The 17,415-nt window shown below is 44.5% G+C and overlaps 1 protein-coding gene across 1 annotated transcript in view; it reads left to right on the top strand.

The window, feature by feature from the left end:
* Positions 1-14,526, top strand: part of LOC106592285 (gamma-aminobutyric acid receptor subunit beta-2) — a 113,658-nt gene extending 99,132 nt beyond the window's left edge. The window contains exons 6-10 of the mRNA XM_045717878.2: positions 1,316-1,453; positions 1,688-1,840; positions 8,700-8,944; positions 9,287-9,427; positions 12,064-14,526. Coding sequence (XP_045573834.1) covers positions 1,316-1,453; positions 1,688-1,840; positions 8,700-8,944; positions 9,287-9,427; positions 12,064-12,450 — 1,064 coding nt within the window. The 3' untranslated portion in view covers positions 12,451-14,526. The remainder of the gene's footprint in view (positions 1-1,315; positions 1,454-1,687; positions 1,841-8,699; positions 8,945-9,286; positions 9,428-12,063) is intronic.
* The last annotated feature ends 2,889 nt before the right edge of the window (positions 14,527-17,415 follow it).

The following is a 17,415-nucleotide window of genomic DNA, read 5'->3' as shown; positions in this document are numbered from 1 at the left end:
CATTGCGTCTAAATAGGTCACTGCCTCTTATTATGAGTGGCAAGCAGAGGAAGTAGTACTCAGAGAAGGAGAGTGGGAGAGAGATAGAGAGAGAGGGGTTAAACAGAGAAAGAGAGAGAGATAGAGAGAGAGGGGGATGAGAAAGAGGGCAAGAGATATGGAGAGAGAGAGAGGGGGGGTTGAGAGCAAGAGAGAGAGATATGGAGAGAGAGAGAGAGGCGTAGAAAGAGAGGGAGAGAGATATGGAGGGAGACAAAGAGAGAGGGAAAGAGAGGGGTTAAACAGAGAAAGAAAGTGAGAGAGAGAGCGAGAGAGAGAGTGGGGGGTTGAGAAAGAGGGCGAGAGATGGAGGGAGAGAGAGGGGGGGTTGAGAGCAAGAGAGAGAGATATGGAGAGAGGCGTAGAAAGAGAGGGAGAGAGATATGGAGGGAGACAAAGAGAGAGGGAAAGAGAGGGGAAATGCCTGCACCGCCTGCATGCTGCCTGTGTTATGTTGCTCTATATGACAAAGGGTGAGGCTAACTGAACAGAATGGTTATCACAACAGAATAGTTATCACAACAGAATGGTTATCACAACAGAATAGTTATCACAATAGAATAGTTATCACAACAGAATGGTTATCACAATAGAATAGTTATCACAACAGAAGGGTTATCACAACAGAAGGATTATCACAACAGAAGGATTATCACAACAGAAGGATTATCACAACAGAAGACTTATCACAACAGAAGGATTATCACAACAGAAGACTTATCACAACAGAAGGGTTGTCACAACAGAAGGGTTATCACAACAGAAGGGTTATCACAACAGAAGGGTAATCACAACAGAAGGGTTATCACAACAGAAGGATTATCACAACAGAAGGATTATCACAACAGAAGGATTATCACAACAGAAGACTTATCACAACAGAAGGGTTATCACAACAGAAGGGTTATCACAACAGAAGGGTTATCACAACAGAAGGTGAACAGATGATCTACCCAGTTAGCGGACAGTTTTTGGTCCCCTGAAATGTCCTCTGTAATCTCCATCTCTAATTGTATGTATTATTAAACCTACCATTATGTTCTCTAGTAGCATTTGACAAACCAGAATATAAATAATTGATGTAAATAGTAAGCATTACAGGACCAAGAATAGAACCTTTGAGGAAAACCAGATGTCAACTCAACATGTGCGAGAGCCTCGTGTCCCCTGTCTTTTGACATTGACCGTAGCCATTTGATCATTGCTCCCATTTTGGCCCGCTAGGTTAGTTTGGTATGTATTCTAAGACTGTAGTACCTGTGTTTGTCCCCTGTAGATGGCTACACCACTGATGACATTGAGTTCTACTGGCGAGGTGGAGATGGAGCTGTGTCTGGGGTGGAGAGAATAGAGCTGCCTCAGTTCTCCATCGTGGACTACAAACTGGTCTCCAAGAACGTGGTCTTCTCTACAGGTACACAGCGGCGGCCATTTTGATACAGTATACCTATGTATATCTACGGTTATACTGTAGATTTTCAGGGATTGATACACAGATATTCTGTATATTACCTTTCTATGCTTTAGAGTTCTTATTCCCTCCACTTCAGGTCGTTATTGTAAAATACTATGTATTCTCAATGGTTTACCTGGTTAAATAAAGTCAAATAAAAAATAAATAAAGTTCTGTCTATATTCCTCCATGCAGGTTCCTATCCCCGCCTGTCTCTGAGCTTCAAGCTAAAGAGGAACATCGGTTACTTTATCCTCCAGACCTACATGCCCTCTATCCTGATCACCATCCTGTCTTGGGTCTCCTTCTGGATCAACTATGATGCCTCCGCTGCCAGAGTGGCCCTGGGTAAGATTGCCCAACGATCGATCAATAAAGCCATCGAGATTCATCAGTCAGTCAGTCAATCAATCAATCAAATTAAACTTATACAGTATAGCCATGTTTACAAACATTGGTGTCATAGTGTTCGCATTGTTTTGAAATGTCATGTAAAATATGCATTGTTGTTCATGGGTGACATATAAAAGAAAGAAATGGAGCATTAATATTCTGCCCTAAACCAGATACGATAGTAATTACATATATTCCTTGCACCTTGATCGTATTGCTATCTAATGACAATTATATTAGTACTGTGAATGATTTGTGAAACCAGGGTTATTGGCCAGGATAAGGTCCTAATGAGCGCCTCAGTCCACTGACCTGTGTCAAGTGATTGTCAGGTGATTGTCAGGTGATTGTCAGGTGATTGTCAGGTGGAACTGGATCCTGTTTGATGTTTTTCTGATGAGCTTTTCTCTTATGCTGTGTGATTGGCTGGCTGGCTGGTTGGTTGGCTGGCTGGCTGGTTGGCTGGCTGGCTGGCTGTATGGTTGGCTGGCTGGCTGGTTGGTTGGCTGGCTGGCTGGCTGGTTGGTTGGCTGGCTGGCTGGTTGGTTGGCTGGCTGGTTGATTGGCTGGCTGGCTGGCTGGCTGGCTGGCTGGCTGGTTGATTGGCTGGCTGGCTGGCTGGCTGGCTGGCTGGTTGGTTGGTTGGCTGGCTGGTTGATTGGTTGGTTGGCTGGCTGGTTGATTGGCTGGCTGGCTGGCTGGCTGGCTGGCTGGTTGATTGGCTGGCTGGCTGGCTGGCTGGCTGGTTGGTTGGCTGGCTGGTTGATTGGCTGGCTGGCTGGTTGGCTTGCTCTGTCTGTCTGTCTTTCTGATGTGTAAACCATGATGCCTAAATATTCACCTGACTGGTTTATCTATCCCCGATGTCCAGATTTAAATAGCTGAATATATCCCTGATGTCCAGGTTTCATATAGCCCTGTCCTGAACATGAGTCCTGGCCTGAACATGAGCCCTGGGCTGAACATGAGCCCTGGCCTGAACATGAGCCCTGGCCTGAACATGAGCCCTGGGCTGAACATGAGCCCTGTCCTGAACATGAGCCCTGTCCTGAACATGAGCCCAGTCCTGAACATGAGCCCTGTCCTGAACATGAGCCCTGTCCTGAACATGAGTCCTGGCCTGAACATGAGCCCTGGCCTGAACATGAGCCCTGTCCTGAACATGAGCCCTGTCCTGAACATGAGCCCTGTCCTGAACATGAGCCCTGGGCTGAACATGAGCCCTGGGCTGAACATGAGCCCTGTCCTGAACATGAGCCCTGGCCTGAACATGAGCCCTGTCCTGAACATGAGCCCTGTCCTGAACATGAGCCCTGGGCTGAACATGAGCCCTGTCCTGAACATGAGCCCTGGCCTGAACATGAGCCCTGGCCTGAACATGAGCCCTGTCCTGAACATGAGCCCTGGCCTGAACATGAGCCCTGTCCTGAACATGAGCCCTGGGCTGAACATGAGCCCTGTCCTGAACATGAGCCCTGTCCTGAGCATGAGCCCTGTGTATTGTTAATTCTAGCTCTAGATGGTATCAGAGGCCATGGGGAAAGCAGCATGAACAGGCATAGTTAGCTGTGTGACTGCGTGGGCGATGGATGGCAGAGTTACTATAATACCTATGAATCTGACCAAATGCAGATTATATAACGCAGAAATCTAACATATCAAACACAATGGGTATATAACGCAGAAATCTAACATATCGAACACAATGGGTATATAACGCAGAAATCGAACATATCAAACACAATGGGTATATAACGCAGAAATCTAACGTATCGAACACAATGGGTGTATTGGGTCTAATAACACAGATGACTAATGTATCAAACACAATGGGTGTATTGGGCCTAAAAACACAGGTGAATTGGGCCTAAAAACACAGGTGAATCGTGCTGTGACTAATACCAGGGCTGCATCCCAAATGACACCCTATTCCCTATATAGTGCACTACCCATAGGGCTCTGGTAAAAAAAAGTAGTGCACTACTGTATGTAGGAAGTAAGGTGTTAAAGGGGGTAACACACTGGGCTGCTTCTTATGTCTACGGAGGAGATGTCTGCTGTTTTACGGGCTCCTAACCAATTGTGCTATTGTGTGTGTTTTTTCGCGTTATTTGTAACTTATTTTGTACATATTGTTTTTCTGCCACCGTCTCTTATGACCGAAAAGAGCTTCTGGATATCAGGACAGCCATTACTCACCTCGTACTGGACAAAACATTTTCTTTAACGAGTCAAGGATTTACTTCAGAAACCAGACAAGGCCCGAATCCCCGTCATTCGCATGAAGAAGAGACAGAGATATCGGGGACGTAGGTCGGGGTGCCTTTGTAAGGATCCAACGACGAGTGAGTAATCCCCCTCTACCAACAGTCCTATTATCCAACGTGCAATCATTGGATAACAAAATGGATGAGCTCCTATCAAGACTATCCTACCAATGGGACATAAAAACGGTGATATTTTATGTTTCACTGAGTCGTGGCTGAATGACTACATGGATAACATACAGCTGGCTGGGTTTTTGCTCAATCGGCAAGACAGTACAGCTGCCTCCGGTAAGATAAGGGGTGTTGGTCTGTGTCTATTTGTAAATAACAGCTGGTGCAAGAAATCTAATATTAAGGAAGTCTCAAGGTTTTCCTCACCTGAGGTAAAGTATCTCATGATAAGCTGTAGACTACACTATTTACCAAGAGAGTTGAAATCTATATTTTTCATAGCTATGAAATTTACCACCACAACCAATGCTGGCACTAAGACAACACTCAACGAGCTGTATAAGGCCATAAGCAAACAAGAAAATGCTCACTTAAATCCGTTTTGCCTAGTTTCTACTAGCATGTTAAATGTGCAACCAAAGGGGAAAAAAACTCTAAACCAACTTTACTCCACACACATAGACACGTACAAAGCTCTCCCTCACCCTCCATTTGGCAAATCTGACCATAAATCTATCCTCCAGATTCCTGATTACAAGCAAAAACTAAAGCAGGAAAAAAACAGTGACTCGGTCAATAAGGAAGTGGTCCGATGATGCAGATGCTAAGCTACAGGACTGTTTTGCTAGCACAGACTGGAACATGTTTCGGTATTTTTCCGATGGCATTGAGGAGTACACCACATCATTCACTGGCTTCATCAATAAGTGTGTCAATGATGTCATATCTCAACCAGAAGCCATGGATTACAGGCAACATCCACACTTAGCTTAAAGTTAGAGCTGCCGCTTTCAAGGAGCGGACTCAAACCCAGAAGGTTATAACAAATCCCGCTATACCCTCCGACGAACCATCAAACAGGCAAAGCGTCAATACAGGACTAAGATTGAATCCTACTACACCGGCTCCGACGCTCGTCGAATGAGGCAGGGCTTGCAAACTATTACGGACTACAAAGGGAAGCACAGCCTCGAGCTGCCCAGTGACACTAGCCTACCAGACGAGCTAAATGCCTTCTATGCTCGCTTCGAGGCAAGCAATACTGAAGCATGCATGAGAGCACCAGCTGTTCCGGACGACTGTGTGATCATGCTCTCCGTAGCCAATGTGAGTAAGACCTTTAAACAGGTCAACATTCACAAGGCCACGGGGCAGAAGGATTATCAGGACGTGTACTGTACTCTGATCATGCGCTGACCAACAGGCAAGTGTCTTCACTAACATTTTCAACCTGTCCCTGACCAAGTCTGTAATACCAACATGTTTCAAGCAGACCACCATAGTCCCTGTATCCAAGAACACTAAGGTAACCTGCCTAAATGATTACCGCCCCGTAGCACTCACGTCTGTAGTCATGAAGTGCTTTGAAAGGCTGGTAATGGCTCACATCAACAACATCCTCCCGGATACCCTAGACCCACTCCAATTTGCATACCGCCCCAACAGATCCACAGATGATGCAATCTCTATTGCACTCCACACTGCCCTTTCCCACCTGAACAAAAGGAACACCTATGTGAGAATGCTATTCATTGACTACAGCTCAGCGTTCAACACCATAGTGCCCTCAAAGCTCATCACTAAGGTAAGGACCCTTGGACTAAACACCTCCCTCTGCAACTGGATCCTGGTCTTCCTGACGGGCCACCCACAGGTGGTAAGGGTAGGTAACAACCCATTTGCCACACTAATCCTCAACATGGGGGCCCCTCAGAGGTGCGTGCTCAGCCCCCTCCTTTGCTCCCTGTTCACCCATGACTGCATGGCCAAGCATGACTCCAACACCATCATTAGGTTTGCCGATGACACAACAGTGGTAGGTTTGATCACCGACAACGATGAGACAGCCTATAGGGAGGAGGCCAGAGACCTGGCAGTGTGGTGCCAGGATAACAACCTCTCCCTCAACGTGATCAAGACAAAGGAGATGATTGTGGACTACAGAAAAAGGAGGATCGAGCACGCCCCCATTCTCATCGACGGGGATGTAGTGGAGCAGGTTGAGAGCTTCAAGTTCCTTGGTGTCCCCATCACCAACAAACTATCATGGTCCAAAAACACCAAGACAGTCATGAAGAGGGCACGGCAAAGCCTATTCCCCCTCAGGAAACTAAAAAGATTTGGCATGGGTCCTCAGATCCTCAAAAGGTCCTACAGCTGCACCATCGAGAGCATCCTGACTGGTTGCATCACCGCCTGGTATGGCAACTGCTCAGCCTCCGACCGCAAGGCACTACAGTGGGTAGTGCGTACGGCCCAGTACATCACTGGGGCCAAGCTTGCTGCCATCCTCTATACCAGGCGGTGTCAGAGGAAGGCCCCAAAAATTGCCAAAGACTCCAGCCACCCTAGCCTACTACCGCACAGTAAGTGATACCGAAGTGCCAAATCTAGGTCCAAAAGGCTTCTTTACAGCTTCTACCCCCAATCCATAAGACTCCTGAATATCTAATGAAATAGCTACCTGGACAATTTGCATTGTCCCCCCCGACCCCCGTTTTTACGCTGTTGCTACTCTCTGTTTATTATCTATGCATAGTCACTTTACCTCTAGCTACATGTACATATTACCTCAATTACCTCAACTAACCTGTACCCCCGCACATTGACTCTGTACCGGTACCCTCTGTATATAGCCTCGCTTCTGTTATTTTATTGTTGCTCCTTAATTATTTGTTATTTTAATTGTATTTTTTTACTTCACTTTATTTTAGTAAATACTTTCTTAACACTACTTTTTTTTAACTGCATTGTTGGTTAAGGGCTTGTAAGTAAGCATTTCACTGTGCGGTATACTGCACTTGTTGTATTCGGTGCATGTGACAAATAAAATGTTGATTTGATTTCATTTGATTCCTGAACCCTTTGGTTGGTCCCCTGGAATTTGGACAGAGACTCAACACTCACATACACATACACACGCACGCAAGCACACACATATGAACGCTTACACACACATACACTTACAGTACATGAATGAACACACACACACATACCCCCACACGTGTGCCCATACACAGCTAGGCAAAAGTTTCATGTAGATGTTGGGGAATGAGGAACCATCTGTCCGTATGGGTTCATTAGGTCTGGAGAATGAGGAACCATCTGTCCGTATGGGTTCATTAGGTCTGTAGAATGAGGAACCATCTGTCCGTATGGGTTCATTAGGTCTGTAGAATGAGGTACCATCTGTCCGTATGGGTTCATTAGGTCTGTAGAATGAGGAACCATCTGTCCGTATGGGTTCATTAAGTCTGTAGAATGAGGAACCATCTGTCCGTATGGGTTCATTAGATCTGTAGAATGAGGAACCATCTGTCCGTATGGGTTCATTAGGTCTGTAGAATGAGGAACAATCTGTCCGTATGAGTTCATTAGGTCTGTAGAATGAGGAACAATCTGTCCGTATGGGTTCATTAGGTCTGTAGAATGAGGAACCATCTGTCCGTATGGGTTCATTAGGTCTGTAGAATGAGGAACCATCTGTCCGTATGGGTTCATTAGGTCTGTAGAATGAGGAACCATCTGTCCGTATGGGTTCATTAGGTCTGTAGAATGAGGAACCATCTGTCCGTATGGGTTCATTAGGTCTGTAGAATGAGGAACCATCTGTCCGTATGGGTTCATTAGGTCTGTAGAATGAGGAACCATCTGTCCGTATGGGTTCATTAGGTCTGTAGAATGAGGAACCATCTGTCCGTATGGGTTCATTAGGTCTGTAGAATGAGGAACCATCTGTCCGTATGGGTTCATTAGGTCTGTAGAATGAGGTACCATCTGTCCGTATGGGTTCATTAGGTCTGGAGAATGAGGAACCATCTGTCCGTATGGGTTCATTAGGTCTGTAGAATGAGGAACCATCTGTCCGTATGAGTTCATTAGGTCTGGAGAATGAGGAACCATCTGTCCGTATGGGTTCATTAGGTCTGTAAGGGTGCCAAACTACTACACTACTATGGACTTGTTTACTACTCACATCCCTGTTGGCTGTTTCCCGACCCTGTACCAGGAGGACACAGGATTATTGTGGTCCTTTATCACATACAGAATCAGATATAAACTGTAGCTGATTTCATCTCCTTTGAAGACGCACACCTGACACCCATTTCAGGTTTAGGGTTTTTTGATTCGATTGAAAGCACAATCGAAAAACAATAATGAAAAACGGTTTATTTTCAGGGCTGCAGATGAGGACAGTAAACGTTGAAAACACTTGTTTGATAATTAGTCATCTTGCTTGTTTACGACTAAATTCTCTTTCCAATGATCTCCGGTGTTTTTTGATAACTATTATAAAGCTGATAGGCTCTGAATGACTTGTTTATGACATTATTTTGGTGAATGCTGTGATTGTAAAGGTAAAATGTGATCTCCAGGTATCACCACGGTGCTGACCATGACCACCATCAACACCCATCTGAGAGAGACTCTTCCTAAGATCCCCTACGTCAAGGCCATAGACATGTACCTGATGGGCTGCTTTGTGTTCGTCTTCCTGGCCCTGCTGGAGTACGCCTTCGTCAACTACATCTTCTTTGGACGGGGGCCCCAGAGGCAGAAGAGGGCCGCCGAGAAACTAGCCGTCGCCAACAACGAGAAACTCCGACCCGACCCCAATAAGGTAGGTGTCTCTGGATAGGAAGGGAGTAGGGACAGATGGTTCTAGAGAGGTTGTGTTGTTGGTGTAATGTGGTGTCGGATGCAGTAGGAGAACACAGGCTATTCTTTCTCTCAAGGTCAATGTGATGCTTCTGTGATCAACTGTTGACTTGATGTCCTTTACCAGGGTTCTCTCTGCACTAGGGCTCTACTACACCTCCATGTCCCATTGGTGTAGCCATGTGTATCTATCAACCACACTTCAATGAAAATACACCTTTATTAGTTAGACCAGGATTTGACAACATCTGACAGCAAGCTGCGATTTCTCCATGGTAACAGTGCTGATTTTGTATGCTTGCAGTGGATGGTGGGAAATGTAGTTCAGAGAGATGATGCTCTGTATGCCAGAATGAAACAGAGGGAAATTGACGCGTATGACACGATGTGGGATCCCATCTTTGTGGACGATGCCGCATTAGGACTAGGCGAGCAAAGAAATAAGGTACTGGAAGGTTTTGAAAGTCAAAACTTTAACAAATGTCATCAATCTGAATCAACACCCCCCTCCCCCGATCAGAGGAAAATACTGTAGTATTTTTGTGCATTTCTTTAATTTTATTCTATAGATTTTTAAAGGCAACTTTAATCATCACTTCCCACCATTGTGTTTTTTTCCCTTCTCTTGATTTGCTCTTCATGCATTTTCCTGACAAACACGTCATAGTAGTGGTTGAATAAATTACAGCATAGTTTGGATCTGCGTTCCAAATGGCACCATATTCTCTATTTAGTGCACTACTTTTGACCAGGGCCAATATAGGGAATAGGGTGCCATTTGGTACAGAGTCTACTTCTCAGTGAAGATATTATACACCTTTAATTGATGGGAAACCTATAAAATGGGGGGACAGGAAATGCTGCTTGTAATTACAAGCTATTCCAAAGCTAATGTTGGTATGACAGAAAAATGAACATCTGAGGTAAATTGATAACTCTCCCAAATAGCAAGTGAAGCAATTGAAAGGAAATGAGATGGTTAGTGGAATATTATCACTCAGCCTACTAACAGAGAAGAAAACTGACAAAAGATTATTTCTCATTCTGAGTTTGCCAACTGAGTGGCCTTGGAACAGAGTATAAACAACAGATATCATTGATTTTTTTTTCTTCTTTCAACTATTAAGTTGAACATCTTTTTTGATTTAGAGATGTTTTGTTTGATTCTGAAGTCAGGCTATGGATGAAGAAACTTCCGATCCACTTCCTCAGTCCTCACAACGTCTCTCCTAACCTAAACCTAACTTTGACCCCTGAACTTTCAACCTTAAGCTCTACTTCATCTTTGCAATATTTCCTTATTACTGTTTCTCTCAACCTTTATCCTCTCACATTTCTTCCTTTTGTTTACGTTGTTTGTTTACTCGGTTTGTCTTGTTCTGACTAGACAGAATGGTAACCACATGCTGGCTAAAATTATGAGATGCCAATGAAGATGATTTGTCCATGAGAATGATTTATATATATACACACACTACCGTTCAAAAGTTTGGGGTCACTTAGAAATGTCCTTGTTTTTGAAAGAAAATTTAAAAAAAAATTGTCTGTTAAAATAACATCAAATTGATCAGAAATACAGTGTAGACATTGTTAATGTTGTTAATGACTATTGTAGCAGGAAACAGCTGATTTTTAATGGAATATTTACATAGGCGTACAGAGGCCCATTATCCGCAACCATCACTCCTGTGTTCCAATGGCACGTTGTGTTAGCTAATCCAAGTTTAGCATTTTAAAAGGCTAATTGATCATTACCAGTCTCAACACCAGTCTCAACGTCAACAGTGAAGAGGCGACTCTGGGATGCTGGCCTTCTAGGCAGAGCTCCTCTGTCCAGTGTCTGTGTTCTTTTGCCCATCTTTTATTTTTATTGGCCAGTCTGAGATATGGCTTTTTCTTTGCAACTCTGCCTAGAAGGCCAGCATCCCAGAGTCGTCTCTTCACTGTTGACGTTGAGACTGGTGTTGAGACTGGTAATGATCAATTAGCCTTTTAAAACGATAAACTTGGATTAGCATTGAAGCTGCCAGTTGAGGACTTGTGAGGCGTCTGTTTCTCAAACTAGACACTCTAATGCACTTGTCCTCTTGCTCCGTTGTGCACCGGGGCCTCCCACTCCTCTTTCTATTCTGGTTAGAGCCAGTTTGCGCTGTTCTGTGAAGGGAGTAGTACACAGCGTTGTACGATATCTTCAGTTTCTTGGCAATTTCTCGCATGGAATAGCCTTAATTTCTCAGAACAAGAATAGACTGATGAGTTTCAGAAGAAAGTTCTTTGTTTCTGGCCATTTTGAGCCTGTAATCGAACCCACAAATGCTGATGCTCCAGATACTCAACTAGTCTAAAGAAGGCCAGTTTTATTGCTTCTTTAATCAGGACAACAGTTTTCAGCTGTGCTAACATAATTGCAAAAGGGTTTTCTAATGATCAATTAGCCTTTTATAATGATAAACATGGATTAGCTAACACAACGTGCCATTGGAACACAGGAGTGATGGTTGCTGACAATGGGCCTCTGTACGCCTATGTAGATATTACATTCAAAATCATCCGTTTTCCAGCTATAATAGTCATTTACAACATTAACAATGTCTACACTGTATTTCTGATCAATTTGATGTTATTTTAATGGACAAAAAATGTGCTTTGCTTTAAAAATAAGGAAATTTCTATGTGACGCCAAACTTTTGAACGGTAGTATATATATATATATATAGTATATTTACAGGACTGCTAGTTTATACTTATGTGTAATGACTAGCTATTGACTTATAGAAATATAATCTATAATTAAATATTACATTTCATGGTAAATACATTCGCTACTGTAAGTCAAATGTGTCCTATTAGTACAACCACAGAACAGTATTTGATAAACCCCTCAATCATAAACTATGACAACAACTAATAACACATTACTAATAAAACGCACACATCATTATTTTTAATTAACAGTAAAGATAGACACCTTCAAAGTATTTTAAGTAAGCATAGATTATTTAAGAATAAGATCTGTAAACCTTGCCTCCATTCACTTCCTCTCACGGCCCCTCCTCTTCCTCCCCCCTCCTCGTATCACAGATGACCGCCTCCCTGACTGATGACAACATCCTGTTTGGTTCCCTGGAGATGAAGAACGAGATGGGGGGTGTTCCTCCTGAGCTGTCCAGGTCCCTGGGCCCTGGGGGTCTGGGTGACCCCCGCAACACCATGCTGGCCTACGACAGCTCCACGCTGCAGTACCGTAGGGCCGCCATGGCCCGCCAGAACTACGGCGGCGGACCACACAGCGCCCTGGAGCGCCACGCCACCCAGAAGAAGTCCCGCCTACGGAGACGGGCCTCGCAGCTCAAGGTCAACATCCCTGACCTGGCTGATGTGAACTCTATCGACAAGTGGTCCAGGATGATCTTCCCTACCGTGTTCTCCTTCTTCAACGTGATCTACTGGCTCTACTACGCTCACTAAGGAGAGATGGATGGAGGGATATCATGGAGACGAGAGAGAGAGAGAGAGAGAGAGAGAGAGACAGCGAGAGAGAGAGAGACAGCGAGAGAGAGAGAGAGAGAGAGAGAGAGAGAGAGACAGCGAGAGAGAGAGAGAGAGAGAGAGAGAGAGAGTGAAACAGAGAGAGACAGAGAGAGACAGAGAGAGAGAGACAGCGAGAGAGAGAGAGAGAGAGAGAGAGAGAGAGAGAGAGAGAGAGAGAGAGAGAGAACAGCGCACCTATTTTTTTTCTGATTCATTTTAAAGAAATGTATGAAATAAAAGAAAATAATTTTGTAAGGAAGGAGCGCTACACCCGAACACTTCTTCTACAGTCAGCTTCTATCTGCCATGACTTTTCTGATCTGGGAATAACCTCTAATGACTGACCGACACTTCAACAGGGGAGAGGAGAGATTTTAAAAAGACAGACAGACAGACATTGTGCCTGTTCCCGAAGAAATGTCAATATATCACTCTAATATTTGTCATTTGTAGCTTAACTCTCTGTGGATCAAATATTTATGCTTGTGTTTACTTTAAGGATTTGTTTTGTTTTAGTATGTGTGTTTCGTTCATAGCCGAGCTATCTGCATCCAGGAAAGCTTTTCTCGAGGATTTTAAATGGGGTTGATCTTTGATAGATTATTTTCCTATAGTTATTGTATATCAAAAACATCCTTTTAAAAAGCATGCTTCTGTTTCATTTCTGCTGCATCTCCATCTTTAACGATGGAGCACAAAGCATTTTGGTTTTTAAAACTAGTTAAGGTTATTTCTTCTGTGTAACAAGAAGTGTTGCAGGCGCCATTCCTGCAGCACTCTTTTCACACCCATAGCTTAGGCTGAGCTTGGGGTTTATTTGGGGACCAACAACAACGGGCTACTGTAAGTGAAAGTACCGCAGCTGGTCAATGTCCTCTTCTCTATGGACATTCCAATGGGTCTTCAGTGCTGCCATTTCTGTCCTGCCATTTTGTGGGTTCATGATCTTTAACCTAGAGGACATGACCCATCGTACATTCTGGCCATTGAAGTTCCCATGAAGGTTTCATATGTAAAAGTATAGTAAGACGGTGGATCTTGAAGCTCTGACCTGCCAAGTGTTTTTGACCTGACTTCGTTGTACTTCTCAGAATCTAGTAGTCCACCAAATCAAACTGGCCTCGTTTAAAGAGAGAGACAGTGCTTTTAAACCCTTGCCTCTGCATTGCCAGTGTGGGCGGCATCAAGGGGAGAGAGGTTTGCTTTATTTTATAACCCAGGGGGGTGCTTATTTACATTGCTGATGGACATCAAGATAGCTAAGCCCATCTTTCATTGCAATGAAAGTTGCTGCATAAATATAGTAATCCACAATCATATCAATAGAGTTTATTGGTTCTAGAACTTTGACACGTTCCATTGTGATTAGGTTTTATGTTTTGATGAATTGTAGATATTAAGGTTTTAAAAAAATCACGTTGAAAAGGACATGGTCCATTTTTATAAAACTAAATATTCATGAAAAACCAGATGTATAAAAATGATGAATGAATTATATATTTAAACGGGTCTGTTGTTTTTTTGTTTTTTTTGCAGTCTAACTAACTAACAGGTAAAATGTACCGTGGCCGGATTACACAAATCAAAAAGCTTAAATTCATGGAAGAAAAATAAGAATGTAATTTTTCCTGACCCTGTACTTTGTACTTTAAGTTTTTTCTTTGTTTAGTTTTCTTATTTTTCCCCATTTCTTTCTAGTGGACTTTTAAAAGCAGCTACTTGGCAGCGAGGAAACTAAGGCTCTACCACTACCTACCAACTACCAGACACTAATAAAACATCAGTGTTTTTATGCATGGGTCAAAACCATTTTTTTTCTCTCCAGAAAGGACTGTGACAGGACCTGAGATGAATCAACCACGTTACCACGACGCATCAGGCATATTTTGTACAAAGTTCCTGTAAATTCCAATTGTAATATTTCATAATAATGACTAATGTAAATAACTTGTGTATTGATTGTCAGCCATTATGAAGATGTATCTAAATTCAATTAAAACGTAATTCAGCCTACACTGTATATCACTTCATATACCCAATGCATGATGTGACTGGGAGAGACTGTATCCAATGCATGATGTGACTGGGAGAGACTGTATCCAATGCATGATGTGACTGGGAGAGACTGTGTCCAATGCATGATGTGACTGGGAGAGACTGTATCCAATGCATGATGTGACTGGGAGAGACTGTATCCAATGCATGATGTGACTGGGAGAGACTGTGTCCAATGCATGATGTGACTGGGAGAGACTGTGTCCAATGCATGATGTGACTGGGAGAGACTGTATCCAATGCATGATGTGACTGGGAGAGACTGTATCCAATGCATGATGTGACTGGGAGAGACTGTATCCAGTGCATGATGTGACTGGGAGAGACTGTATCCAATGCATGATGTGACTGGGAGAGACTGTATCCAATTCATGATGTGACTGGGAGAGACTGTATCCAACGCATGATGTGACTGGGAGAGACTGTATCCAATGCATGATGTGACTGGGAGAGACTGTATCCAATGCATGATGTGACTGGGAGAGACTGTATCCAATGCATGATGTGACTGGGAGAGACTGTGTGTATACAGATGCTCTGAGAGGGAACAGACAAATGAGCCACAGATATAGGGTTGCAGATGTAATCCTCTCTCTCTCTCTCTCTCTCTTTCTGTCTCTCTCTCGCTGTCTCTCTGTGTCTCTCTCTCTCTCTCTCTCTCTCTCTCTCTCTCTGTCTCTCTCTCTCTCTCTCTCTCTCTCTCTCTCTTTCTCGCTGTCTCTCTCTGTCTCTCTGTCTCTCTCTCTCTCTCTCTATCTCTCTTTCTGTCTCTCTCTCGCTGTCTCTCTCTGTCTCTCTCTCTCTCTCTCTCTGTCTCTTTCTCTCTGTCTCTCTCTCTCTCTCTCTCTCTCTCTGTCTCTCTCTCTCTCTCTCTCTCTCTCTCGCTGTCTTTCTCTGTCTCTCTGTCTCTCTCTCTCTCTCTCTCTCTCTCTCTCTCTCTCGCTGTCTCTCTGTCTCTCTGTCTCTCTGTCTCTCTGTCTCTCTGTCTCTCTCTCTCTCTGTCTCTCTCTCTCTCTCTCTCTCTCTCTCTCTCTCGCTGTCTTTCTCTGTCTCTCTGTCTCTCTGTCTGTCTCTCTCTCTCTCTCTCTCTCTGTCTTGATAATGGGTTCAGAACACAGCAGTGGATCCATTTCTATGGTGAAGTAGTAGTGGGATTGTTATGGTGTGGCGCCAGTCAGCCATCCCCAGCCATCCTGCCAGTCAGCCATCCTGCCAGTCAGCCATCCCCAGCCATCCTGCCAGTCAGCCATCCCCAGCCAGTCAGCCATCCCCAGCCATCCTGCCAGTCAGCCATCCTGCCAGTCAGCCATCCCCAGCCAGTCAGCCATCCCCAGCCATCCTGCCAGTCAGCCATCCTGCCAGTCAGCCATCCCCAGCCATCCTGCCAGTCAGCCATCCTGCCAGTCAGCCATCCCCAGCCAGTCAGCCATCCCCAGCCATCCTGCCAGTCAGCCATCCCCAGCCAGTCAGCCATCCCCAGGGATATCATCATATCTGTCCCTACTCCCTTCCTATCATGGAGACGAGAGAGAGAGAGAGACAGCGAGAGAGACAGAGAGAGAGAGAGAATAAAACCTCACTCGCAACAAGCCAAGAGTAGAGAATAGAGAGATCCCCCTGACTCAACCTCACTCTCTCACACACTCACTGGATTCTTCCATACCCACCACCACTCAAACTGGATTCTTCCATACCCACCACCACTCAAACTGGATTCTTCTACACCCACCACCACTCAAACTGGATTCTTCCATACCCACCACCACTCAAACTGGATTCTTCCACACCCACCACCACTCAAACTGGATTCTTCCATACCCACCACCACTCAAACTGCATTCTTCCACACCCACCACCACTCAAACTGGATTCTTCCACACCCACCACCACTCAAACTGGATTCTTACACACCCACCACCACTCAAACTGCATTCTTCCACACCCACCACCACTCAAACTGGATTCTTCCATACCCACCACCACTCCAATTGGATTCTTCCACACCCACCACCACTCAAACGTCATTATTCCACACCCACCACCACTCAAACTGGATTCTTCCATACCCACCACCACTCAAACTGGATTCTTCCATACCCACCACCACTCAAACTGCATTCTTCCATACCCACCACCACTCAAACTGGATTCTTCCACACCCACCACCACTCAAACTGGATTCTTCCATACCCACCACCACTCAAACTGGATTCTTCCATACCCACCACCACTCAAACTGGATTCTTCCATACCCACCACCACTCAAACTGCATTCTTCCACACCCACCACCACTCAAACTGCATTCTTCCACACCCACCACCACTCAAACTGGATTCTTCCATACCCACCACCACTCAAACTGGATTCTTCCACACCCACCACCACTCAAACTGCATTCTTCCACACCCACCACCACTCAAACTGCATTCTTCCACACCCACCACCACTCAAACTGCATTCTTCCACACCCACCACCACTCAAACTGCATTCTTCCACACCCACCACCACTCAAACTGCATTCTTCCACACCCACCACCACTCAAACTGCATTCTTCCACACCCACCACCACTCAAACTGCATTCTTCCAAACCCACCACCACTCAAACTGCATTCTTCCATACCCACCACCACTCAAATTGGATTCTTCCATACCCACCACCACTCAAACTGGATTCTTCCACACCCACCACCACTCAAACTGGATCAATCCTTTCCCTCTCATCCCTACTTCTGATATGACAATTACTGTTGCGGAAACGGCTGCATTTTAATACTTAATGTTGGACAGTGCTGAATAGTTAATGTTTTAAAAAGTGAGTGTGGTTATTATTTATGACTGGTGAT

This window comes from Salmo salar, chromosome 05, assembly GCF_965601325.2.
Source record: "Salmo salar chromosome 05, fSalSal1, whole genome shotgun sequence".
In the NCBI taxonomy this organism is placed as follows: Eukaryota; Metazoa; Chordata; class Actinopteri; order Salmoniformes; family Salmonidae; genus Salmo; species Salmo salar.
The sequence above is the reverse complement of the archived record's forward strand: the minus strand, read 5'-3'. Positions and strand labels throughout refer to the sequence as shown.